This window comes from Equus przewalskii, chromosome 20 (genome assembly GCF_037783145.1).
Source record: "Equus przewalskii isolate Varuska chromosome 20, EquPr2, whole genome shotgun sequence".
Lineage (NCBI taxonomy): Eukaryota > Metazoa > Chordata > Mammalia > Perissodactyla > Equidae > Equus > Equus przewalskii.
In genome coordinates, this window is record NC_091850.1 from 3,366,068 (window position 1) to 3,392,386 (window position 26,319).

Below are 26,319 nucleotides of genomic sequence, written 5' to 3' on the forward strand. Positions count from 1 at the left end.
TCCTGAACTGAAACTGTCCCCATTAAACACCAGTTCCCCCCATCCCTCCCCTGGCCCCTGGCCCCTCTGTCCTCCTTTCTGCCTCTGTGAGTCTGACTCCTCTAGGGACCTCATATAAGTGGGACCACACAGTATTTGTCCTTTTGTGTGTGACATTTCACTGAGTATAATGTCCTCATGGTTCATCCCTGCTTGTGTCAGAATGTCCTTCCTTTTTAAGGCTGCCTAATATTCCACTGTGTGGGTATGCCATATCTTGTATCCCTTCATCTGTCCATAGCCACTTGTCTTGTTTCCACCTTTCGGCTTCTGTGAACACGTGTGCAAGCATCTGTTCAGGTCCCTGCTTTCAATTCTTTTTGATCCAGGGGCCAGAAGGTAAGACCAGATGAGCAAGAACGCATTGACTTGGGGGGCACTTTCTTGGCGCACGGGATCTAACACCCTGGCAAGGGCTCATGGGATGACGCTAAGCTGGCTCTTAGAAGCCTGGAGGAAGTGCTGGCCCAGACTGAGCTGAGTGAAAGTGCCGGGTGAGCTGTCCTGGCAGAGGCCGTGGGCAGCGGGCATGCTGCAGTGCACGGGGAAGCCTACCGTGGCATCGTGTCCCACAGGAGGGCCCAGAGGACACGCCGTTTCCCAAGGCTGTCAGAGAGAGGTGCCAGCACCAGGAGGGTGCTGGGCAGTGGCCTCCTCTGCGGGTGGCCACAGGGCTGGCCTTGTTCAGCACCCACACGCCCACAGAGGCTGGGAGATGAGAGCCCATCTTCAGGCGTTGCCGGAACACACAGTCAGTTCCCTTGGCAGCCTTGAGTGTTCTCAGGCAGGCACCGGAAGAGGGGCCGGGGTCATCCTAGGGGTGCTGCCTGGAGCCGTTAGGCACCATGTCAGGGTTCTGTTCAAGTCTTTACAGGCCGAGGTTGAGGCCTAGTTGAGAAGAAGGCTCAGAAGGGCCTGGCTTGAGTTTGGTCAAGTGGAGAGTGTCGGCCTGTGGACGCCAGCGTCGGCTCCTGCCCTACGGATTTCAGACTGGTCAGCGGCCACAACCGCGTGAGCCAACGCTTTGCAGTAAGTCTCTTGACACACACGCGTCCTGCTGAGCAGGGTTGTGGTTAACATCGTCTGGGGGCCGAGGGCCAGGAAACAGTTCTGCCTGCGGGAGAAGCTGATTGATACAGACAGGCGAGGCGGAAGGGTCAGCCAGGAGCTTGACCCCAGGAAGTTGCGGAGATGGTTGAGAGTTAATAAATGTCCCTGGCGTGGTGGCATGGCAGCCATGGAGGGGGCCACCTAATTAACATCCACAATCCAAAAAAGGCAAGAACAGAGGAGCGGGATGCTGAGGGTAGGCGCTCAGTAAGAGAGTCCTGATCTCTTTGCCCAGTTTTCAGACCTGAGCAGGACTGAAGGGACGGTCAGGTGCCAGGAGGGAGGACCCTGTGGTAGGTTTGTGCCATGACAACCCCCGAGTCCTTCTCTACAGCGACCTGCAGTCCTTCAGTTGAGTGACTATCCACTGCAGAAGGGGGTACCCAGACATTTCAAGGACTATTGGACACAGGGGCTGAAATGACACTGATACCCAGAGACCGACAGGTCACCACGGCCACCCGAAGACCAAGGGCTTGGGACGCCAGGTAATGAACGGAGTCCTAGAGAAAGCCCAGCTCCCGGGGGACCAGCCCACTGGCCCCCAAGTGTATAATTTTTTTTAAAGACTTTATTTTTTTTCCTTTTTCTCCCCAAAGCCCCCCAGTACATAGTTGTATATTCTTAGTTATGGTCCTTCTAGTTGTGGCATGTGGGACGCCACCTCAGCGTGGCTTGATGAGCAGTGTCATGTCCACACCCAGGATTGGAACCAGTGAAACCCTGGGCCGCCGCAGTAGAGTGTGCGAACTTAACCACTGGGCCACAGGGCCGGCCTCCGCAAGTGTATAATTTAAACTGATGAGAACTGGTGTGCTTGGATGTCGGAGGAACTTCCTCCGGCCATTGAGCCCCCGGCCTGGTGGAGAGGAGTGGGGAAGGCCGGAGGAACCCCTGAAACTGCCCCCACCTCAAGCCAAGCAGGAAAACACAAACAGTGTCGTATCCATGGTGATCGGGCCACCATCCAAGGCCTGAAGGACGCAGGGGAGAGTCCCCATCACCTCTCTGTTGAATTCTCCAGTCAGCCTAGGGCATGCAGTCATGACGAACAGGCGCCCCTCCGGCCGTAGTGCAGAGAGTGGCCTGGCCACAGCTTCTCACTGAGGCTCAGGTCTGCCGCATGCGGCCATGGGGTTGGCCAAATCGTGCTTTTCTATTCCAATTAGACAGAAGTTCAGCAACAGTTCACGTTCCCATGAGATGGACAGGGATGCGCATTGACAGCCCTGCCCTGGGGCCTAGGACTGCCAGGTACGACACAGATGCCCACTCTACTGAGGGGCGATGAAAAGTTCCGGACCTAGATAGTGGAGGTGGTAGTAGGACATTGTGAATGTGCTCAGTGCCGCTGAATTCATACACTAAAAATGCTTAAATGGGACATTCTTCACGAAAATAGAGCCAAGAATCCTAAAATTCATATGGGCAACCAGAGACCCCAAATTGCTAAGGCAACCCTGAGAAAAAAGAACAAAGCTGGAGGCACCACAATCCCTGACTTCAGAATGTACTACAAAGCCATAGCAATCAAAACAGCATGGGACTGGTACAAAAATAGGCACGCAGATCAGTGGAACAGAACTGAAAGCCCAGAAATAAAACCCCACGTCTACGGACAGCTAGTCTTCGACAAAGGAGCCAAGAACATACGATGGAGAAAAGACAGTCTCTTCAATAAATGGTGTTGGGAAAACTGGACAACTACTTGCAAAAGTATGAAAGTAGATGATTATCTCATGCCATACACAAAAATAAACTCAAAATAGATCAAAGACTTGAAGGTAAGTCCTGAAACTATAAAACTCCCGGAAGATAACATAGGTAGTAAAGTCTTTGACATCGAACTACAAAGGATGTTTTCCAACACCGTGTCTTCTCTGACAAGGGAAACAAAAGAAAAAATAAACAAGTGGGACTTCATCAGACTAAAGAGCTTCTGCAAGGCAAAGGAAACCAGGATCAAAACAAAAAGAAAACCCACTAATTGGGAGAAAATATTTGGAAATCTTATATCCAATAAGGGGTTAATCTCCGTAATATATAAGGAACTCACACAACTGAGCAACAAAAAAACAAACAACCCAATCAAAAATGGGCAGAGGATACAAACAGACATTTTTCCAAAGAAGGTAGACACATAGCCAATAGGCACATGAAAAAATGTTCAACATCACTGATCATCAAGGAAATGCAAATCAAAACTACACTAAGATACCACTTTACACCTGTTAAAATGGCTATAATCACTAAGACTAACAGTAACAAATGATGGAGAGGGTGTGGAGAGAAGGGAACCCTCACACACTGCTGGTGGGAATGCAAACTGGTGCAGCCACTATGGAAAACAGTATGGAGATGCCTCAAAAAACTAAAAATAGAAATACCATACGACCCAGCTATCCCACTACTGGGTATCTACCCAAACAACTTGAAATCAACAATCCTAAGTAACATATGTACCCCTATGTTCACTGCAGCACTATTCACAACAGCAAAGACGTGGAAGCAACCCAAGTGCCCAACGATGGATGTTTGGATAAGGATGTGGTATGTAGATATATACAATGGAATACTACTCAGCCATAGAAGACAAATTCATCCCATTTGCAACAACATGGAAGGACCCGGAAGGTATTATGTTAAGTGAAATAAGCCAGACTGAGAAGGACAAACACCAGATGATTTCACTCATACATGGCATATAAACAAGCACATGAACAAAGACAACAGTTTAGTGGTTCCAGGGGAAGGGGAGTGGGGGTGGGCACAGGAGGTGAAGGGGAGCACTTACGTGGTGACAGTCAAGAAATAACGTACAACTGAAATTTCACATTGATGTAAACTATTATGAACTCAATTAAAAAAACAACAAAAAAAGGTTAAGTGGTAAATTTTATGTTATGTATACTTTACCACAATTAAAAAGCAGACAAATAAACAAAAATACAGAATGCCTAGTTGAATTTGAATTCAGATAAACAACAAATGATTTTTAGGGTAAGTATATCCCAAATATTACATGGGATATACTTAGCTTAAAAATTTATTTGCCGCTCCACATGACTAGTCATCAGGGAAATGCAAATCAAAACCTCTGCGAGATATCAGCTCATACCCCTCAGGACGGCTCCCATCAGAAAACAGGGATCAGCAAGTGTCGGGGAGGATGCGGAGGAATTGGACCCTCCCGCACTGAGAGTGGGGATGTGAAACGTGCAGCCACTGTGGGAAACAATATGGCAGCTCCTCACAATATTGAAAATAGAGTGACCATGTGATCCAGCAATCCCACCTCTGGGTATAAGAGCATTGAAAGCAGGGACTCAAACAGGCATTTGTACGTCCACGTTCACAGCAGCATTACTCACAACAGCCGAAAGGTGGAAGCAGCCCACTGACGGATGATGGGTAAACACAAAGCAGTCCATCCACACACTGGAATATTACTCAGTCTCAAAAAGGAAGGAAATTCTGACACGTGCTACAACATGGATGAACCATGAGCACACTAGGCTATGTGAAATAAGTCAATCGCAAAAAGGACAAATACTGTGTGATTCCACTTAATATGAAGTCTCTAGAGGAGTCAGATTCACAGAGACAGAAGGTAGAATGGAGGGCGGCGCCAGGGGGGGCGGGGGAGTGAGTGTCTAATGGGACAGAGTTTCAGTTGGGGCCGATGAAGAGTTCTGCAGATGGATGGTGGGGCCGGATGCCCAAGAATGTGAATGTGCTTACCGCCACTGAAGTGTGCACTTACAGATGGTTGAGAGGGCAAATTTTGTGCTGTGTATATTTTACTACCATTTAAAAATTTTTAAACAAAATTATTTACTGCTTACATGAACTTCAAATTTGACTGGGTGTCCTACGTTAAAAAGCTTTTGTTTTCTGAGTGTTTGTTTGTTTGTTTGTCCTGATGAGTCTGGCACGTTGACCCTCGGGTCTGGGGGTGGGTCGTGCAGTCCACAGGTGTAAGCCAGTGGTGCAAGACAGCCTCAGACAGAGCGGCCCGAAGGCCAGTGAAGCGTGTTCTTCCCGTGGGCAGAGCTGTACGCGAGCCTCCTCGTGGGAAGGAGAGGTGCCCTGAGCTGAGGGTGTACACAGACTCCTGGGCTGGGGCAGAAGGAACACGACAGGATGACCAGATGCGAGGAGTTCCAGGGTAGAGGCATCGATGGACGATCGAGAGTGGGTTAAAGCGTGAGCACTTTGTGGCAGTATCAACGTCCTCCAGAAAGCAGCCACCGTGAAGGGGCTGAAAACAACCCCACAGACCCTGTGACTCGGTGGCCAGGGGATGTCGGCTGGCCTTTGTCACCAGCCAGCCTGGAACTGGTTGATGGGCACATGAACAGAAGGACCACAGGGCAGAGAAGGGGCGACATGTGGCCCAGCAGCATGGACCCCCACTCATGATGATCTGCCCACCACTGCTTCTGGAATGATCCATCTTATTAGCAACAGACACAAACGCTGACATCAGGCAGGGCCTGATCAGGAGGACTTCCTTGGCCTGGCCAGGGCCTCCTCTTGGCTCCCACCCCCAGCCTCTCCCCACGCTCCTTCCCTCCTCGCTCCTTCTCAGGTGGCACCTGCACCGTCTGATGGCCTGCGGCCTCACCTGCTCCAACAGATCTTTAGCGTGTCTAACCCCTTGCAGTGCACGTGCGTGAATGCTCCTTCCATAGCCCTGGGCCACAGCGCGAGGGCGTGGCGCCACCTCCCCCCTTCTTTGTGCTCACGGGGTCACAGGGGTCACTTCCTAAGCCCCGTCCTGCACTGTGATTTTCTTCCCTTCCACCATGTCCCCAAGGTCATTCCTGTCACTTCTCAGAGCACCATCCCTCCCCTTCCCACTGAGGTGACGTCCACATAACACACACTTCAGCACTTTAGAGCAGATGACTCAGTGGCACTTAGTACATTCACGCTGCTGTGCGACTATCGCCTCTCTCTGCTTTCAAATCATTTTCATCGACCCTACACAAACACCACGTCCCCGTGAGCGGTCACCGCCCATCCCTCCCGCCCCTCATCCGCTGACAGCCCCTCGTCTACTTCCTGCCTCTGTGGATGTGCCTGTTCCGGACGTTTCACACACACGGGGTCGTGCACCACGTGCCGTTCTGTGTCTGGCTTTTCTCACTCAGCGTGAGGCTTTCGAGGTTCATCTACGATGTAGCGCGTGTCAGAGCTTCATTTTTCTTTATGGCTGAACAATATTCCATTTTATTGTGTATAGCAAAAAGCCCAGTCTTTTCCTCCCGTGTGTCTCTCTCCTTTACTCTCACACATTACCACCACACTCACAACACTTCCGACACCACGTGTGCAGTGGGTTTCTCCCCCACATCCAGCAATTCTGTGACACCAGCTGGGTGTTCTACAATTTAACTCAATTCTGACACTATCTGCCTGAAGATGGCGTCAGATCCCACAGGCTAAGGGCTCAGTCTCATGACTGCTCCCTCTTCAGATGCCAATTGCAAGTAGTAGGTCCCCAGGTCACCCACAACTTCTGTCTGACCTGTCTGCCAATCGGAGGTTCCCATGACCTCCTCCCCACTGGATTTAATTGTTTGCCGGGACAGCTCAGAGAACTCAGGGAAACACCTGCTCACCTTCACCAGGTTATTAAAGGAGCTGATAAAGGATACAGATGAGCAGCCAGATGAAGAGATGCATGGGGCTAGGTCCGGGAGGGTCCCAGGCACAGGAGCTCCTGTCCCCGTGGAGTTGGGGTGCATCATCCTCCCGGTGTGGTGTGTTCACCAACCCGAAAGCTCTCTGAGCCCCAGGCCACTGGGATTTTTACGGAGGCGTCCTCACGTGGGCACGATCAGTCACTGATGCCATTTGCCATTTCCATCCCCTCCCCTCTCTGGAGAATGGGGGGGGGGTGGGGCTGGGAATCCCAAGCTTCTAATCAAGGCTTGGCCTTTCTGGTGACCAGCCCCCACCCAGGAGCCACCCAGAGTCACCTCATTGCAACAAAAGACACTCCTATCACTCAGGAAATTCCCAGATTTAGGAGCCCCGTGTCAGGAAGCGGGGTCAGAGACCAAATACTTGAACAAAAGATGCTCCTGGGGCTCTTACCGCATAGAAAATTGCAAGCGTTTCAGGAGCTCTGTGCCGGCAGCTGGGGGCAGAGCACAATATGGGTATTTGTGTTGTCTCACATATGGATAGGCCACAATGTGTGTATCCATCTCTCTGTCGATGGACATTTGGGTTGTGTTCTCTCTTGGTGATTGGGACTAGTGCTGCTGTGAACAATTATTTATAAGTTTTTGTCTGAGCACCTGTTCACGAGTTTTGGGTCTACACCTAGGAGTGGAATTGCTGGATCGTACAGTAACTCTGTGCTTGACTTTATGAGGAAGCTGCCTCCTTTTTCAAAGCTGAGTAATATTCCATTGTCTGATTAAGTGCCTTGCGGACATGTAGCTTGTGGCGTTTTCCATGCAGCAACAGAGATCCTAGTACCTCACTCTGTGGACACCTGAGCGAGTTCATCTGAGTAAATTCCTGGATGTGGAAACCCTCAGGCAAACGGTTTTTGCATCTTTACTTGGAATCCATTTTCCCAAATTGCCTGACGCGGGGTCAGTCGGCTCCCTCTCACTGACCCGCCCCGCCCTCGGGCCCTGGCTGATCCGAGGGTCGGCTCCGGCCTCTTCCTGTCTTTTCGCTTTCATTACTCTCACTGTAAAGTGTTCCTGTGAGTCATTGGCTCACAGTTTCTCCCGTTCGCAGGGCATATTGGCCTTCCAGGAACAGCTGAAATTCCTGAATTCCTGAAATTCCCTCAGGCTGGGGAGAGGCTGACCTCACGTTTCGCATAGAACCGACCTCCTAGGCCGCGTCCTGTGGTCAACTGGGGACCTGGAAGGGCGCCTCATATAACATAATTTACTTGTCCAACCAATGTTCAAAGAGCGTGAAGAGGAGGTGGACGTTGTTATGGGTTGAACATGGCCCCCAAAATGGTATGTTGAAGTCCTTACCCCTGGCACCTGTGAAGGTGACCTTTTTTGGAAATAGAGTCTTTGCAGATGTCATCACGTTCTTACTGGAATAGGGTGGACCCTGATCCAATGACTGGCATTCTTATTAGAAGAGGAGAAGGCACAGATACAGGGAGAAGACGGAGGCGGAGACGGGAGTGATGTGGCCACAAGCCGAGGACACCTGGAGCCCAGCAGCTGGAGGAACGAGGAAGGGCCTCCCCTGAGCCACGGGAGGGAGCGTGGCCCTGCGACACCTCGATCTTAGACTTCTAGTCTCCAGACTGTGAGAGAAGAACTTTCTGTCGTCTGAAGCCCCCAGTTCGTGGTCCTTTGTTACGGCGGCCCCAGGGCACTAACAGGCCCGTCCATCCTGCTCGGCGATGCTTGGCTTTCGTTGGTCTGGCGGGTTTTAAACTGGAGCTGTGGTCTTCCGGGCATGTCTGGGCAGAGATTTGTGGGTCACACACTGGACTCCACAAGTGACCCTGCACTCAGTGTGCTTCCAAGGGTCTGTCCAGGCCCTAATCTCTCTCAGGGAAGTTTTCTTTCTTTTTTAAGAAAATTTTTATTTTTTGTAGTAAAATACAAATGACGTAAACTTACCATTTTAGCCACTTTAAAGTGACAATCCAGTGGTGGCTAATATAGTCACTGTATGCAACCATCATCTCTATCCAATTCCACAGCGTTCCCATCACCCTGAAAGGAAACCCCGTCCCCGTGAGCAGTCACTCCCCAGCCCCCTCCCCCAGCCCCTGACAACACTAATCTGCTTTCTGTCTGTGTGGATTTGTCTGTTCTGGACATTTCTGGACTCACACACTGTGTAACCTCTGTGTCAGCTTCTGTCACTCAACATGAGGTTTTTGAGGTTCATTCACATTGCAGCGTGTGTCAGGGCTTCATGCTTGTTTATGGCTGAGTAATATTCCATTACATGGAGGGACCACACTTTGCATCTCCATCATCACCTGATGGACACTTGGGTTGCTTCCATCTTTTGGTGATTATGAACAGTGCTGCTGTGAACATGGGTGTACAAGCATTTCTTTGAGACCCTGTTTTCAATTCTTTTGGGTATACCCCCACAAGTGGAATTTCTGGGTCATATAGTAATTCCGCGTTTAACTTTTTGGGGGCCCGCCAAACTGTTTTCCTTGGTGGCTGCACCATTTTACGTTCCCACCAGCACAGGGGTTCCAATTCCTCCACATCCTTGACGACACTTGTTATTTCCAATTTGGATTATGGCCGTCCTAACGAGTGTGACGTGGTACGTTTTTCTTTCCGTGCTTCGCTGTCTTCTAACACACTACACCAGTGACTGATTTTGGCTGACTTTGCTTTTTGTCCATCTCTCTGCTAGGAGAGGTCACACAGCTATCTGTGAATTGAGGACAGTGACATGGGGTCAAGGCCCACCGAGAGATGTTATTTAGTTTCCTACAACACCTTCTAAAATACCCACAGTGAAATTCCACCCAAAATATATCCGAGCACGCAGCCTGGTGTGGGGATAGAAGGGTGTCGCTGGGCGCTGCCATCCTCCCGGGAGCCTTGCCACCCATAATGGTGGCTTTGAGTCTCTGCAGGAGCCGGAGAGGCCAAAACCCACCTCTCCAGACATCCCAGCGCGTCCCCAGAAAGCGACCGGGGGCTGAATTAGGATGAAGGTGGCCGCCGGCTGTCCCCCACCCAAGGCCTGTTGTGACCCACCGTCACCTTCAAAGAAGCTGTTCAGAGATCACAGGAGGCTGCAATATGGACACACAGGCCTATTTTTCTTTTCCCCACCAGCACCACCGGGGCCTTGGCCACACGTCCATGTTCCACAAGGGGCTCCTTTGAAACAAGAATGAGGCCACAGAGGGAGGCCCCACAGCAACCCACACGCTCCCACTGTTCCTGGGGAGCCCCAAATGGGCCCAGGGTCTGCCCGGGCTGGCCACATCTCAGCAGGGGCGGGGCCGGCAAGGACCACACCTGTGGCAGCTGGGAGTCTGACAGAGGGGCTTTCAAAGAGGCCGGTGGCTGGGCCGGGGCAAGCAGCTGCAGGATCCTAAATGTCCTTTTTCCCAAGTCAGGGAATTTCCCTGTAGTGGCCCTGGTTGCTGCTTACCCTTGAGGGACCTCTCTTGGTACAAGAGAAGAATTCCATTTTCCTGGACTCAGAGGCTGGAATGAAACTCAAGGAAGGGCTGGGCCAGGATGTGGGGCAGAGTTGTGAATTCAGGACTCGGGTGACTTCAGGGGTGCAACCCAGGCTGAGTTAGGTCACCACGTGGGATGGGCCTGGGATTGGCTGAGATCTACCTGGGACCCAGCCTGGGCTGAGAGAGAGCCACATGCTGGTGGTGGAGGCCTGATGGGACTTCGGCATGGTCTGAAATGTTTTTTGGGGGTTTGTTTTTTTAATTTCCATGATGAATTGTTAAAATGCAGACCAAAGAAGGCTGAGCATTCACAAAGAGCCATTGGCTTGATGGCTGCTGGCCAGGTGCTGCCCTATGCCCTTCACGTAACACACTGTGAGGTATTGAGGCCGCTAGAATCCCATTTCACAGATGAGGCACAGAGAGGCCAAGACATTTGAGAGAGGTCACACAGCAAGTCAATGGCAAGGTGGGGATGAGAATCCAGACCTGCTCTTGTTAACCTAAACTCTTCAACAGTCTATCCTTCATGGCTAGAACAGTCATGTGTTATATTTTAATTGAATTTTATTTTTTTTAGACTATTTTATTGTGGTAAAATATATATGACATAAAATTCACCATTTTAACTGTACAACTCAGTGGCATTACATACATTCATGAAGTGTTGTGCATTTAAATATATTATTTATTTCCAAAATTTTTCATCTCCCCAAACAGAAACCCAGTACCCATTAAGCAGTGACACCCCATCCCTCCTCCCTCAGCCCCCGGTGACCGCTCATCTTCTGTCTCTGTACATTTGCCTCTTCTGGACGTTCCGTATAAATGGAATCATACACCGTGTGGTCTTCTGTGTCTGGCTTCTCTCACTTTCACGACGTTTTTGAGGTTCTGTGCATCGTAGCATGTGTCAGAGCTTCATCCCTTTTCATGGCTGAAGAATATTCCACTGCACGGACGGACATTTTATTCATCCATCATCAGCTGATGGACATTTGGGCTGTTTCCGCCTTTTGGTGGTTGTGAATATGCTGCCGTGAGCATTGTGTACAAGTATCTGTGAGTCCCAGCTTCGAATTCTTTTGCTATACTTCTCTTACACACACACACACACACACACACACACACATTTTTTATGTAATACTGTCATGGACATCACTTTTTTTAAACAGCATTATTCAGTTATGATTGACATACTAAAACTGCACATATTTAAAGTATACAATTTGATGCGTTTGACACATGTCTACACCCATGAAACCATCACACAATCAAGATAGTGAACACAGCCATCAGCCCCAAATGTTCCCTCCTACCCTTTGTCAGCCCCCCCACCCCGGCCCTGCCCGGCCCCTCTCAGCTGGCTTCTGTCCGTTTCAGCTAGTTTGCGCTTTCCGCTCCAGCACTCACTGCAGCCTCGCAGCGTGGAGCCTGGGAGCGGCTTCTCACTCAGATGACGCCCTGCAGGTGCCTCTGTGGTTGCGAGTGTCGGCAGTTCAGCCTTTCCACTGCTGAGAAGTGTTCTGCTGTGGTCCACCCATTCCCCTGACGAGGGACATTCGGGTGGTTTCCAGTTTGGGACAATTATAAACAGAGCTGCTGTGAGCATTCACTTCCGCCGTCTGCTCTCATTTCTCTCGGGTAAATCCAAAGGTGGGGAAAGGCTGGCTCCACAGTGGGTCCAAGCTTAACTTTTTTGTTTTTTAAAGATTGGCACCTGAGCTAACACCTGTTGCCAATCTTTTTTTTTTTTTTTTCTGCTTCCTCTCCCCAAATTCTCCCAGTATATAGCTGTGTATTTTAGTTGTGGTCCTCCTAGTTGTGGCATGTGGGACACCACCTCAGTATGGCCTGATGAGCGGTGCCATGTCCACGCCCAGGATCCGAACCGGCGAAACCCTAGGTCGCCGAAGTGGAGCGCGAACTTAACCACTCAGCCACAGGGCCAGCCCCTACGCTTAACTTTTGAAGAAACTGCCAAGCTGCCTTGCCAAGTGGCTGCATCATTTTGCATTGCCAGCACCGGGAGTCTCGTTGCCCCCATCCTCGCCAGCACATCTCACTGCCTGTCTCTCATATTAGCCATCTCTGGGAGGGGTCATGGTACGAAGTGTTCTGAGATTCCAGGCAGTTTTCTATTCTTCTACTTTGGTGTTTTGTCGGATTTATTCTTTTCCAGCAGAAAGAATGAATTACTTTTACAGTCAGGGACGCTCTTCCTCCATACACACAAACCTTTTGTTTTTCCATGAATAGGACAAACAAACCAAAATAAATGCCAGTTCAACAGTTGCTTTCCTGAGAGTTCTCATCAGAAGGAAAAACAACTTTTTTTTGCTTTTTCTTTTTATTGTATCTATACGAGGTGACGGATGTTTAAATTTATGGCAGTAGTCATTTCGCAATGTACGTAAGTCAAAACATTATGCCGCACACCTTAAACTTATACAGTGATGTATGTCAATTATATCTCAATAAAACTAGGAAAAAAGGAGAAAAACCCAGCTGCTTAGTTTTGCCCAAAAGTTGCAATAAAGGTGCAAGTTTCCTTTTGAGGTGATGAAAATGTTCTGGAAGTAGATAGAGCTGATGGTTGCACAACACTGAAAATGTGCTAAATGCCACTGAACTGTCCACGTTAGAATGGCAAAAATGCTGCATGTTATGTTATGTGAATTTTACCTTCATTTGAAAACAAGTTGTGTTAGAATCAGCCGAGTACCTCAGTGAAACACCACTTGGCACGCGGTTGGTTGGCAAGAATTACTGAGTCAGATGATTCCCAGCGTGGTGGGAATGGGGCCCCTGGGGCATCTCATAGGCAGCTGGGGGGCAGCTGTGTTCTGGTGGCTGCGTTGAAACCAGCTGGTTCCTCCTGTCAGTGGAATATTCACATACCCTGCACGTGCCCGAGATAAATTGCTTGAAGTAGTGGAGATGTCCGCAGCAGGGCAAACCTGGAATCTCCCTGAAGGCTGAACGGGGGTGGTGCAATATTCTACAACCATCCGAAAGCACACCCAGAGGGATGGGCACCAAGACGCCACAACTTAGAAATACAGGGGCCGGCCCGGTGGCGCAGCGTTTAAGTTTGCACGTTCCACCTCTCGGCGGCCCAGGCTTTGCCGGTTCGGATCCCAGGTGTGGACATGGCACCACTTGGCAAACGTCATGCTGTGGTAGGCGTCCCACGTATAAAGTAGAGGAAGATGGGCATGGATGTTAGCTCAGGGCAAGCCTTCCTCAGCAGGAAAAAAGAGGAGGATTGGCAGTAGTTAGCTCAGAGCTAATCTTCCTCAAAAAAAAAAAAAAAAAAAGGAGGATTGGCAGCAGATGTTAGCTCAGAGCTAATTTTCCTCAAAAAAAGAAAAAGTGCAAAAGATCACTCACAGAATGGGAGAAAACACATGCAAGTCATGTATCTGACCAGGGACTTGTATCCAGGATCATGTGAATTCAGGGGAAACATGTGAGGGCATAAGGGACGCAGAACAAGTTAGGGAAGGAGCCAGGCAGGGAAGTGGGCGTGGGTGGAGCGGAGCCCCAGCCTGACCTTGGGAGGGCGGAGGCCTGGAGCATGTCTAGCACCAGAGTTGGTCCCATTTTGATGCAAAGGTTCCAGCCTCTTGCACCCCAAGCCAATTGGTCCTTGGCGTGGGCTTCCCTAATGTGTGTGTGTTGGTGGGGGTGGGGGGGGCACACCTTCCCTGGTGAGGCAGTTTGGGCCAGGGCAATTCACAAGGGGGTGGCTGTGAGCCGTTAGCAGCCAATACTTGCAGCAGCCGGGGTCGGGTTGCACCATGCACCAGCCAGTAAGGAGGTCTTCAGCGGGGCACCCACAGCATTCTCGACAAACAGTGATGAGTGTTAGAGAAAGAATCACACTGACAACAATTTAATCACAATTACAGTCCATGCTGGCTGTGAAGAGGGCTCCATCAGAGGAAAGGAAGGGAAGTCTGGGGGGAAAGGTTAGGAGGGATGAGGATTGAGTCTGGAATCCTGACTACCAAGTCACTGGAGCAAGGCTGCAGACCTGGGATGCACTGGAAGGGCCTGGGGTCAGCAGGTCCAAACCACATGCTGGGACTGGGCTCCCTCCTGAGGCACCTGAGCTGGGACATCTTCCAGCCCATGACAGCTGAGGCTGCCCTGCCCTTAGGGGTGTGACAATCTGATCTGAGGTTGGGGCGAGTCATTTGTTACTAGTGATGGGCACCTAGGTTGTCTCACATCTTTTAATCTTATCAAGCAATCTGCAATTAAACATCTTGTATGTCTGTATCAATTATCTATTGCTGCATAACAAATCATACCCCAAATTAGTAGTTTAAAACCATAAACGCTTATTATCTCACAGTTTCTGTAGGTCAAGAATTGGGGAGCAACTTGGCCAGCTGGATCTGGCTTGGTGTCTCTTAGGAGGTTGCGGTCAAGATGTTGGCTAGGGCTGGAGCCAGCAGAAGCTCTCCTGGGGCTGCAGGGTCCGCTGCCAAGGGGGCTCACACAGTTGGCAGCAGGTGCTGGCTTTTGGTGGGAGGTCTTAGTTTTTCCCTGGGGTCTCTCCACTGCAACGCTTGAGTGTCTTCCTGATGTGTCGTTGGCTTCCCCCTGAGTGACTAGGAGAGGGCAAGGCAGGAGCCCCAAAGTCTCCAATGTCACACAGTTATTTCTGTCACCTTCTTAGAAGCAAGTCACTAAATCCAGTTACACTCAAGGGAGGGCAATCAAAAAAGGTGTCAAAGAATTTGACATATTTTAAACTTCCACAATGTCAATTTGGGGGGCAACCTTTTTTACTGAGATAAAAATTCACCATTTTAACGTATATAGTGCACTGTTTTTTAGTATATCCACAATGTTGTAATTCCAGAACCACTATATAATTCCAGAACATTTCCATCATCCCCAAAGGAAACCCTGTACCTGTTCCAATTCCCCTTCGTCTGCCCCCTAGTACCCATCATTCTACTTTCTGTTTCTACGAATTTGCCTACTCTAGCTACTTCATATGAGTGAAATCATACAGTGTTTGTCCTTCTCGATTTGGCTTATTTCATTTGGCAAAATATTTTTAAGATTCCTCCATGTTGTAGCATTTCATTCCTTTTTACAGCTAATACTCCATGGTACAGATACACAGCATTTTGTGTTTCCATTCATCCATTGATAAACATTTGAATTGTTTCCACCATTTGGCTATTGTGACTAGTGCCACTTTGGACATTGGTGTACAAGTATCTGTTTGAGTCTCTGCTTTCAATTATTTGAGTATATACCAAGACGAGGACTGCGGATCATATGATAATTCTATGTTTAACTTCTCAGGGAACCGTTACACTTTTCCTCAGCAGCTGCACCATTTTACATTCCCACCAGCAAGGCATAAGGGCTCCAATTTCTCCATAGCCTTGTCAACACTTGTTATTTCCCATTTTGTTTGTTTTTTTAATAATAGCCATCCTAGTGGGTGTGGGGCGGTCTTTCACTGTGGTTTTGATTTGCATTTCCCTGATGGCTAATGATGTTGAGCATCTTTTCATGTGCTTATTGGCTCATTTATATACATACTTTGGAGAAGTGTCTATTCAGATCCTTGACCCTTTCAAAATTTTATTATTTGTCTTTTATCATTGAGTTTTAAGAGTTTTTTAATACTATGGATAGCAGTCACTTAACAGATAGACAGTTTGCAAATATTTTCTTCCTTTCTGCGGGCTGTCTTCACTTTCTTGACAGTGTCCTTTGATAGACAGAAGTTATAAATTTTGATCAAGTCCAATGTGTCTATTTTTTCTTTGGTTGCTTGTGTTTTTTGTCTGTTTGTTTTTAAAGATTGGCCCTGAGCTAACATCTGTTGCCAATCTTTTTTTTTCTTCTTCTCCCCAAAGCCCCCCAGTGCATAGTAGTATGTTCTAGTTGTGGGTCCTTCTGGTTTTGCTATGTGGGACGCCACCTCAACATGGCTTGATGAGCGGTGCTAGGTCTGCACCCAGGATCCAAACTAGTGAAACTCTGGGCCACTGAAAAAGAGCACGTGAACTTAACCACTCGGCCCCAGGGCCAGCCCCTGGTTGCTTGTGCTTTTGATGTCGTATCTAAGAAACCATTGCCTAACCCAAGGTCATACAGATTAGCCCCCATATTTTCTTCTAAGAGTGTTATGGTTTTAGCTCTTAATTTAGCTTACCAGTCCATTTTGAGTTAATTTTTGTATATGGTGTGAGGTAGGGGTCCAAATTCTTTTTTTTTTTTTGCCTGAGGATATCTGATTGTCTTCGCACCATTTGTTGAGGAGACTATTTTTCCATATTGAATGGTCAAGATTCTTCAGAGAAACAGAACCAACAGGAGAAAGAGAGGGAGAGAGAGGAAATTTATTTCAAAGAATTGGCTTACATGATTATAGAAATATGGAAGGTTGGCAAATTCAAAAACTGCAGGGTAGGCCACCAGGCTAGAGACCCAGAGAAGGTTGCACTTTGAGTGCAAAGGCAGCCTGCTGGAAAAATTCCTTCTTTCTTGAGGAGGTCAGTCTTTTTCTCTTAAGGCCTTCAACTGATCGGATGAGGCCCACCCTCATTATAGAGGCTAATCTCCTTTACTCAAAGTCTGCTGATTAAATGTTAACTTCATTTTAAAAATACCTTCACAGAGGCATCTAGAATAATGTTTGACCAAATGTCTGGGTACCATGGCCTAGTAAAGTTGACACACAAAATTATCCATGACCAGACCACCTCTTGTCAACTTGGCAATCATACACATCTCTTTAAATCACACTTAATCTCCAAATAAAGACACTAACCAGGTCAGAATTTTGCCTAACAGGATACAACTGAAAAGGCACTAACCCTTTCTCCAGTAACTCCCTTCTTTGCCTGTTGACTCAGAGGCATGAAGAACCCAAAGTGTCCGGACAGCCATCTTAACTTGTGGTTCAATGGAATTGTTGTTGTTTCTCCTGGTCTAAGCATTCCTTCCTCTGAAGTGAATACTTCTAGGCCAGCAGAGCATAAGGTCATGGGCATAGGAAGCAGAACTTTTGCTAGTGGGTCACTAGCAAATACAAGAGTGGTGCCACTCCCATTTCCACCCCTGATTCCTGGATCTGTGAATCCCGGCTATGGGAGAAACAGCACCAGCTATTGGACACTGATTCAGAGCACATGCAGCTTCCCGGAGAAGCAGTGCTGTGGAATGAGGAATACACGTGGGTGGATAAGGCATTATGTAGTCCATGGATGGTAGTTTTGGCAGAAGCACTGCAAGCAGGGAAGGCAATTACGCATCCAGAGTCAGGATCCATTCCAGTAAGAACAAAAAGCTGCCCCTCCCATGACGGAAGCAGTCCAAAGTCATCAACCTGCTATGAGGCTGATCTCCCCAGAGAAGGATGTTATGTTGGGGGCTCAGTGTTGGTCTCTGCTGCTGGCTGATTGGACAGTCATCAGTGACCACAGCCAGACTGACCTTGGTGAGTAGAAGTCCATGTTGCCCATGCATAACCTCCATTCCTGCCACCATGGCCACGTGGTTCATGAGTCAAGTGGGTGATGGCAGAGGTGACTGGGAAAAGGGGCTGACTGATATCCAGAGAACAGGTCATTCCATCGACTTGGTAATTAAAATCCTCCTCTGCTGAGGTCCCCCTTTATTGAGCATTCACATGGCACACAAACATCTTTACGTCCTTCCCCCATTCAGAAAGGTCTATCCATATACCTCTTCCCCAGACTTCCTTGTTGCCAATTTTCCAATCATGTTCTCTCCAGTTTCCTGACCATCCAATCAAACCATTGACCACAGCCTATGAATCAATACATAATCCCATGTCTGGCCATTTCTCCTTCCGAGCAAAATGAACAGCCAGGTGCACCGCCCAAAGCTCTGCCTACTAGGAGTGTTTCTGTTCACCATTGTCCTGCAGGGATGTCCCAGAAGGGGGCTGTAGTGCTCCAGCTGTCCACTTCCAAGTGGTGCCTGCATGTCCTGTGGAACCATCTGTAATCCAGGCCCAAGATTTCTCTTCCTCTGTCAACTGATCATAGGGAACTCTGCGCGAGGTCAAGCTGGGAGAGAGAAGGCAGCGTAGCAGGAGTGGGGACCATGGACATTTGGGCCACTTCTTCACGTAACTTACTTGTGCCTTCAGGGCCTGCTTGGGCCCATCTTGTGTATACGCTTCCATTTGATGATGGAGTGTGGCTCTGCATGCCCAATGTTATGGCTTGATGGGTTAGACAATACCCGGCTTACGACGGGCAGTTCAGACCATGTGGTAACGTGCTGGCCCGTGGTTCTGTGTTCAGTCTCTGCTAAAGCCCAGGAGTAGGCCTAAAGCTGTTTCCCAAAAGGACAGTCATTACCCACAGAGGACGGCAGGGCCTTGCTCCCCAATCCTAAAGGCCTGTGCTGCGAGTCTCCTCTAGGAGCCTGCCAAAGGCTCCGTCAGCTTCTCTACCTGCCATGGGTGCTTCGGGCACCATTGAACGCGCTGGGTCACACGGCCCAAGCGGCAGAGCAGCTTGCATGGCAGCTGGGACTGTTGCAGGGCCTTCTCTTGTTCTGGACCCTACTTGAAACTAGCAGTTTTTTGGGTCACTCATTAAATGGGCCAGAATGAGGAACATGTTGCCTCCAGAATTCACAGAGTCCCACTAGGCATTGTGCCTCTTTTTTGGTTGTAAGAAGGGCCAAATACGACAATTTATCCTTCACCTCAGGGACATCCTGACACGGCCCACACCACTGGACCCACAGAAACTTCCCTGAGGTAGAAGGCCTCGGAATTTTAGCTGGATTTATTTCCCACCCTCTGACATGCACATGTCTTGCCAATAAGTCTCGAGTGGTTGCTGCTTCTTGCTCACTAGGTCCAATGAGCGTAATGCCATCAGCATCATGGACTAATATGATTATCTTGTAAAGGGGAAAGGTGATCAGGACCCCTGCAGACTAAATCATGACGTAGGCTGGAGAGTTGACACACCCCTGAGGCAGGACAGTGAGCATGTGTCGTCGGCCTTGCCAACTGAAGGCCGTCTGCCTCTGGTGGGCCTTATGGACAAGGATGGCAAAAAAGGCATTTGCCGGCTCAGTAGCTGCATACCAGGTACCAGGGGATGTGTTAATTTGCCCGGCAATGAAACCACGTTTGGCAGAGCAGCTGCAGCTGGAGTTACCACCTGGTTAAGTTTATGATAATCCACTCTCATTCTCAAAGACCCATCTGTCCTCTGCACAGGCCAAATAGGGGAGTTGGATGGGGATGTGGTAGGAATCGCCACCCCTGCATCTTGCAAGTCCTTGATGGGAGCACTCATCTGTGGAATCCCAAGAACGCAGCATTGCTTTTGGTTTACCGTTGTCTTAGGTAGAGGCAGTTCCAGCGGCTTTCACTTGGCCTTTCCCAGCATCAGAGCCTTCACTCCACAGTCGGGGAACCAATGTGAGGATTCTGCCCACTGCTAGGTGTACCTATTCCAATTGTTCATTCCAGAACTGGGGAAATAGCCACAGGATGGGTTCAGGGACCCACTGGAGCCATTGTGAGATGGAACTCCATTGTCGTCTGACTTCTATAAGGCCCTACTCTGACTGGTGGACCACAGTGACATTTTGGGTCTCCCAGAGTTAGCGTCATTTCCGAGCCAGTGTCCATTAGTCCCTGAAAGCTCTATTTTCCCTTCCCTAACGATAGTCACCCTGGTAAAGGGCTGTAGGTCCCAAGGGGAAAGGCTGGGGGAAAGATGTACAGTATGACATTTCGGTCGTGCACCGGGGTCCTTCCTCACGGGGACTCAGCCTCCCCTTCACTCAAAGGCTTCTAGGTCTGTGAACCAGCTCAAGTCTGGGAATTGGTTGAGAGGGCTGTGACTCTGTTTTTATGACTCAAGTTAGACTTTTGTTCACTTGACCTAGAACTTTTCTGCTTATGCAGATCCAGTAAGAGTTTAGGAGGTTCCCACCTGCCTCACTTCTAGGAACAGCACGACCGCCTGGTCAACACCACAGGTCTCCGCGAGTGAGGCTGTCCTGGTTGCGGCTCACACTCTGCTGTCCGTTGTGGCAACGACACCTCCCTTGCCTTCAGTGTTTGAGCGCCACCACTTGGCCCCTGCCACCCCAGGATCCAATTACTCTCGTCGCATTTAGGTTTCCCAATTCGGTGGCAGCAGTTAGCACTATCAATTCTGGCCTACAGAGAAGAGTGATCACAGCGCTCTTCAGAGATGCCGGGGCGGGTGGGGGGGCGCCCTCCCAGATTTACTTCTCACAGTCATGGTGAAAGCTGTGTCCTCCAGACCCTCTGAGGGTGAGTCTTGACCGATAAGTCCACTGTGACATTCCAAGCTCCCTAAGCCTCTGACTCCACTGCTCTGTAGCAAGCCATAGTTACTGCTGAACTCTTTATTTCTCCTTTCAATTGTATCACATTTTGCTTCATGTATTTTGGGGCTTGTTGTTAGGTGGGTCTATGTTTATAACTGTTATACCTTCATGAGAGATTAAAACTTTTATCATTATATAATGCTTTTTTGTCTCAAGTAACAATTTTAGCCTTAACATCTATTTTATCTGATATTAATACGGCCAGGGCTGGCCCTGTGGCCGAGTGGTTAAGTTCTCGCGCTCTACCTCGGTGGCCCAGGGTTTTGCCGGTTCGGATCCTGGGTGCAGACATGACACCGCTCATCAGGCCATGCTGAGGTGGCGTCCCACACGCCACAACTAGAAGGACCCATAACTAAAATATACAACTATGTACTGGGGGGCTTTGGGGAGAAGAAGAAGAAGAAGAAAAAAAACACTGGCAACAGATGTTAGCTCAGGTGTCAATCTTTAAAAAAAAAAAAAGGCCAATCCAGCTCTCTTTTGCTTACTGTTTGCATGTAATATCTTTTTCTATCCATTTATTTATTTTTGAGGAAGAGTAGCCCTGAGCTAACATCTGCTGCCAATCCTCCTCTTTTTGCTGAGGAAGACTGGCCCTGAGCTAACATCCATGCCCATCTTCCTCTACTTTATACGTGGGACACCTACCACAGCGTGGCTTGCCAAGAGGTGCCATGTCCGCACCTGGGATCTGAACCAGCAAACCGTGGGCCACCAAGAAGCGGAACGTGCACACTTAACCGCTATACCACCAGGCTGGCCCCAATCCATTTATTTTCAAACTATTTGTGTCTTTGAGTCTAAAGTAAGTCTCTTGTAGACAGCATATAGTTAAATCCTGTTTTTAAAAAAATTCACCTGACAAAAACCACCTTTTAAGTCAAGAGTTTAATCCATTTACATTTAATGTAATTACTGATAAGGACTTATTTCTGCCATGAAGCTATTTGTTTTCTATATGTCTATATCTTTTTTTTCCCTTCTTCCATTACCGACCTCTTCCGTATTAAACAGATATGTTTTAGTGTACCATCCAAAATGTCATTTTGCAAATGTTGAGTGTATGTAGGAAATTCCACTTAGAAGTGGAATTGGGAGATCAAAGGTGCAGAGGGGCATGCATTTAAAACTGTTACCAGATTGGTCTTATATGCTTCTACCAATTAAATTGGATATTTCCCAAAGAGGGCTTTGTTTGTTTTTTGTTTTATTTATTTATTTATTTTTTAAAGATTGGCACCTGAGCTAACAACTGTTGCCAATCTTCTTTTTTTTTTTTTCTGCTTTCTCTCTTCAAATCCCCCCGGTACATAGTTGTATATCTTAGTTGCAGGTCCTTCTAGTTGTGGGATGTGGGACGCTGCCTCAACGTGGTCTGACGAGCGGTGCCATGTCTGCGCCCAGGATCCGAACCCTGGGCCACCGCAGCGGAGCGGGCGAACTTAACCACTTGGCCACAGAGCTGTCCCTGAGGGCTTTGTTTTTTATCAAAACTATCCATTGGCTTGTTGGGATTCTTTCTTCAACTGTGTCTTCCTGGAGAAGGGCACCTAATTATTCATTTTCTATATTCTCACATTTTAGTGCACAGTAGGAGACCAGAAAAAATGTGAAGAAGGAAAAAGGAACCTCTTATCATACCGTGACAGGAATATTGGAAAACGAGGAACCATACAGGATCAGGAACTATTAGTGCAGCTGTGCTCACCAGGAGCCCTGTGAGCTGACTTCAAGTATTCAGAGAGCCCCAGAATCCTGGGACAGAAGGGGAAGTGGAGGGCTCTCCAAGACACTTTACAAAAAAGGAAGCTGAGGCTTGAAGTTAGCAGATTAAGGCTCATAAAGCAGTAGCTGAACTTGGACAATCTTTTACTGAGCACCCACTGTGTGTGGGCATTCTTACCATGGGGAAGAGCGTGTGATGGACAAAGCCAACCGCTGTCCACGTGGAACTTTCCTTTATGAATACTTAATAATTAGGGGAGTGAATAGTAGTGCATTTATTCTTCATCCCATCTTGATGGTTATTATTCTTCTTTCCTAGAAGAGAAAACCCTAGGCTCACAGAGGTTAATTCACTTGTACAAAGTCACACAGCTAGTAGGTGGCCAGGTCTGGATATCACCCCAGAGCTACTGCTCCCAATCACTTCCTCATATACCGCCTCTTGAATAATAGTATCATTGTCGGAAGCAGCAGCAACAACCATTTGCGAGCGCCAGGCTTCCTGCTGAGGACTGTCCCCATTCGTTTGTTCAGTCAACGCACAGTGAGCCTATACTATGCGTCAGGCACCCCCATTTTACAGATGGGGAAACTGAGGCCCAGGGAGCTTCTCCGAGAGATGAGGGCGCGCCGGTCCCGCCAAGCCTCCCCAACTGGGTGGTCCAAGACCACCTACGTAAGGCATTCTGTTAGCGTTCAATTAAGCCGAGGCATTATCGCCGCCGTCCCTACGGCAGAAGTCACCACGTCCGCACCGCCCGCTACCTGGGCGCCACGGGACAGCGGTTAGGGCGGGGCCACGTCCTCGTGCGGCCGCCGCGACGGCGGTTGGAAGCCCCGCCTCCCGCGCGTGCGCACTGCGCCCTTCGTCTGCTCGCTGGACTCCCGGCGTCCGGGCGCGGTTGGAGGCGTCCGCGAGGAGCGCGCGCGCCTGCGCTGGCGTCGGGCTCGCGCACGCGCACGGCGGCGGCGGCGGCGGCGGTTCCTGCCGGGGGCTGCGAGCGGCGGGCGGCTCTGCGAGGAGAGGCGGCTGAGGGGCTCGGCGGCGGCGGCGGCGGCTCAGCGCGCGTGGCTCTCGGCCCGGGTCGCGCCGCGGCGGGCGTTTCGGTCCGGTCCAGGGGCGCGGGCGCGGCGGCGGCGGCGGCGGTCCGAGGCCTGCGGCCTAGGCCTCAGCGCGGCGGCGGGCTCGAGTGCGGCGCGGAGCCGGCCTGAGGGCCCTGCGCGGCGGCACCATGAGCGTGGAGGCGTACGGGCCGAGCTCGCAGACGCTCACCTTTCTGGACACCGAGGAGGCCGAGCTGCTCGGCGCTGACACGCAGGGCTCCGAGTTCGAGTTCACCGACTTCACCCTCCCCAGCCAGACGCAGACACCCCCCGGCGGCCCCGGCGGCGGCGGCGCGGGGGGCCCGGTCGGCGTGGGCGCGGGCGCCGCGGCCGGACAGCTCGACGCGCAGGTGAGCGGCACATGGCGGCGCCGGAAGCCCAGGCGGGCCTCGCCTCGGCGGCCGGGGAGCTGCCGGCCCAGCCTGCCCCGTTCCCGCGCTCGAGTCGGGTCCGGAGGAACCCGGTTTGGGGTCTCTCGCTCAGGACGTGTCCGGAGGAACCTGCCCCGGTTCCTGGTCCGCGTCCCGCTCTGGCTGCGTCCGGCTCATCTGCTCAGGGTCTGGCTCAGGCCGGGTCTTAGGTGACCGGCCCCGACTTTTCTTCCGGGCCTGTCCAGGGTGAGCTGCCCTGGCTCCGACTCCGGCCGGGTCGGGGGTGAGCTGCCCCCGAGTGCCCCTCCAGCTGGGTCCGTGCCCTGCTCAAGGTAGCTCCCGGCGCTCTACGCCGGTGCCCGCTCTGGCCGGTCCGGCCGCCCTGCCCCGCCACCCACCTGTGATCGCAGCCATCGGGGCACCCCTCATTCATGCCCGCTGCGCCGCGGTTCCAAACTTCCCCGGGCGCGGGGACGCCGGCGAGGGGACGGTCGAGCCTCCTGGGACGGGAAGGGAATTTCTGCCTCCAGCCGAGAGCCCCACGCTCGCTGGCTGTTAAGATTATTCAGAGGCAGGTTGTTTTGTTTTTTCCTTACACTGCCTGTTGCTGAGACCGACTTGTTACGTAACTCCACAGCCCTGCCTTGGAAAAGTTGGGTTTGAGTTTGTTCCTCCAAAGGCAGTGATAGTGAGTTTTACATAAATGGGCCCGCCACGTCGGAAACTTTTGTTTCTAATGCCATGAACATTTAGCGAAGGCTACTTAGGTATTTTAAATTGGGGTTTGGTTATGAGAAGTATCAGGTGTACGTTTCCTGGACCTGGGTCCCTGCCCCAGGGTGAGAGAGGGGGCTGGCTGGGGTCCCAGGGAATGTCGCTGTCATCCTCTGGATCTCAGATTCCGTTTACCAGAGTTCCCTGTGCCCAGCATCTCCCTCAGGTTTATTTTCCTGAATTTTCAACCAGGCAGGAGCTGCATGCTCACCTTGTCACAGGTGTCCCTTGGTGTGAGGACCCACTGCCAGGGCTGGGGGAGCCACCCATCCTCAGCAGGAGTGAGCTCAGATCCTGTCCTGGGGGAGGGGGCTTGCATTCTCGTTGGTTGAGTCACTCCTGTGGGTAGACCACCCACTTGGGCTTTCTTTTAGCTGTTAATAAAAGCAGAAAACACTTGACTCATTCTAACCCAAGACTCCTTAAAAATAGAAGCCTGATGGGTGGGGCATCGGGGGAACAGGTGTGCAAGTATGTATGTTTCTCAGTTTTGTTTACATATGGTGGAGGGAGGCAGCGGAGGGGAGAGTTTGCGTGGAGAAATGAATGAGCCGCTGGACGCTGATGATAACACCTGTAGTTTCATACTTTGTAGACCTTTCTTTCCACAGCTGTGAAATGAGGGTGGCAGCTATATTTTTGTCTGTTTTTAAACATTTATGCAATTTGGACTCGTGTGTGAATGGACCAGATAGTGCTGTCTGTAGCTTGTGTCCAGCGTACCCGGAAGGCTGAGGATAAAGATCTCTTGGTTGAGCAGTGTGCCATGCTCTGTGGCAGCTCAGGGTTGTGAAAGGTAATTGTTTTATTGCAAATCTTTTTAACTGCAGCCCGTATAAAACAGCAAACCTGGGGCAGCTCTGAGTTCCAGTTTCGTTCCTTGCCATCTGTTTTTGATTAACTGAGGGGTGTGTCCTTCTCTTTCGGTTGAAGTAATCAATTTATTTTCCTGCACCTGAGCACTATACAGAATAATAGCATTAAAATACTCTACCGTAGATAAACCCGGCAGTTGAGCTCACTTGAGTTCTGATGACATCAAAAGGGTTTGTCTTCCTTCCTTTTAATGAACCCTGACGTGCCACCCATTTGTAGCCTAACTTTTGATTTGTTTTGGGGAAAGGAGAGTGATATCCTTTGTGTCACAAGAGGACTCCCTGAATTTGGGGGTAGGAAGGTCTGAATAGAATCATAAAGTGGAAGAAAGTTAATTATCTTCTGTGCCAGTTGGTGGCATTGGCTGCCTGCAGCATTGGGGAGGATTTTCCTTATTTGTCCTCAGGAGTTGGCTGTGTAACCAACTATACGATGGGGCTTCCAGAAAGACTCAAAAAAACTCCCATTCTGAATGCCTTTTCCTTTCATCTCATTGGATGAGTGGCTGTGAATTGTCAAGTGTTGTGTGGTCCCTTTTGCCTCACAGCTTTATTGAGATAGAATTCACACACCATACGATTCGCTCATTTAAAGTGTACAATTCAGTGGCTTTTAGTACATTCAGAGTTGTGCAACCACCAGCACAATCAATTTTAGGGCATTTTCATCACCCTAAAAAGAAACCCTGCAACCCTTAGCCTTCAGTCCTCCCTTCTCCAACCGCAGGCAACCGCTGTCTTTCTGTCT

The 26,319-nt window shown here is 49.9% G+C and overlaps 1 protein-coding gene across 2 annotated transcripts in view; it reads left to right on the forward strand.

The window, feature by feature from the left end:
- The first annotated feature begins 21,233 nt into the window (after positions 1-21,233).
- The window catches only part of UPF1 (UPF1 RNA helicase and ATPase), a 35,758-nt gene continuing 30,672 nt past the window's right edge, over positions 21,234-26,319 (forward strand). For both annotated transcript variants that reach the window (XM_070586680.1, XM_070586681.1), the window contains exon 1: positions 21,234-23,901. In XM_070586680.1, the coding sequence (XP_070442781.1) occupies positions 23,680-23,901 (222 nt within the window). In that variant the 5' untranslated portion in view covers positions 21,234-23,679. The remainder of the gene's footprint in view (positions 23,902-26,319) is intronic.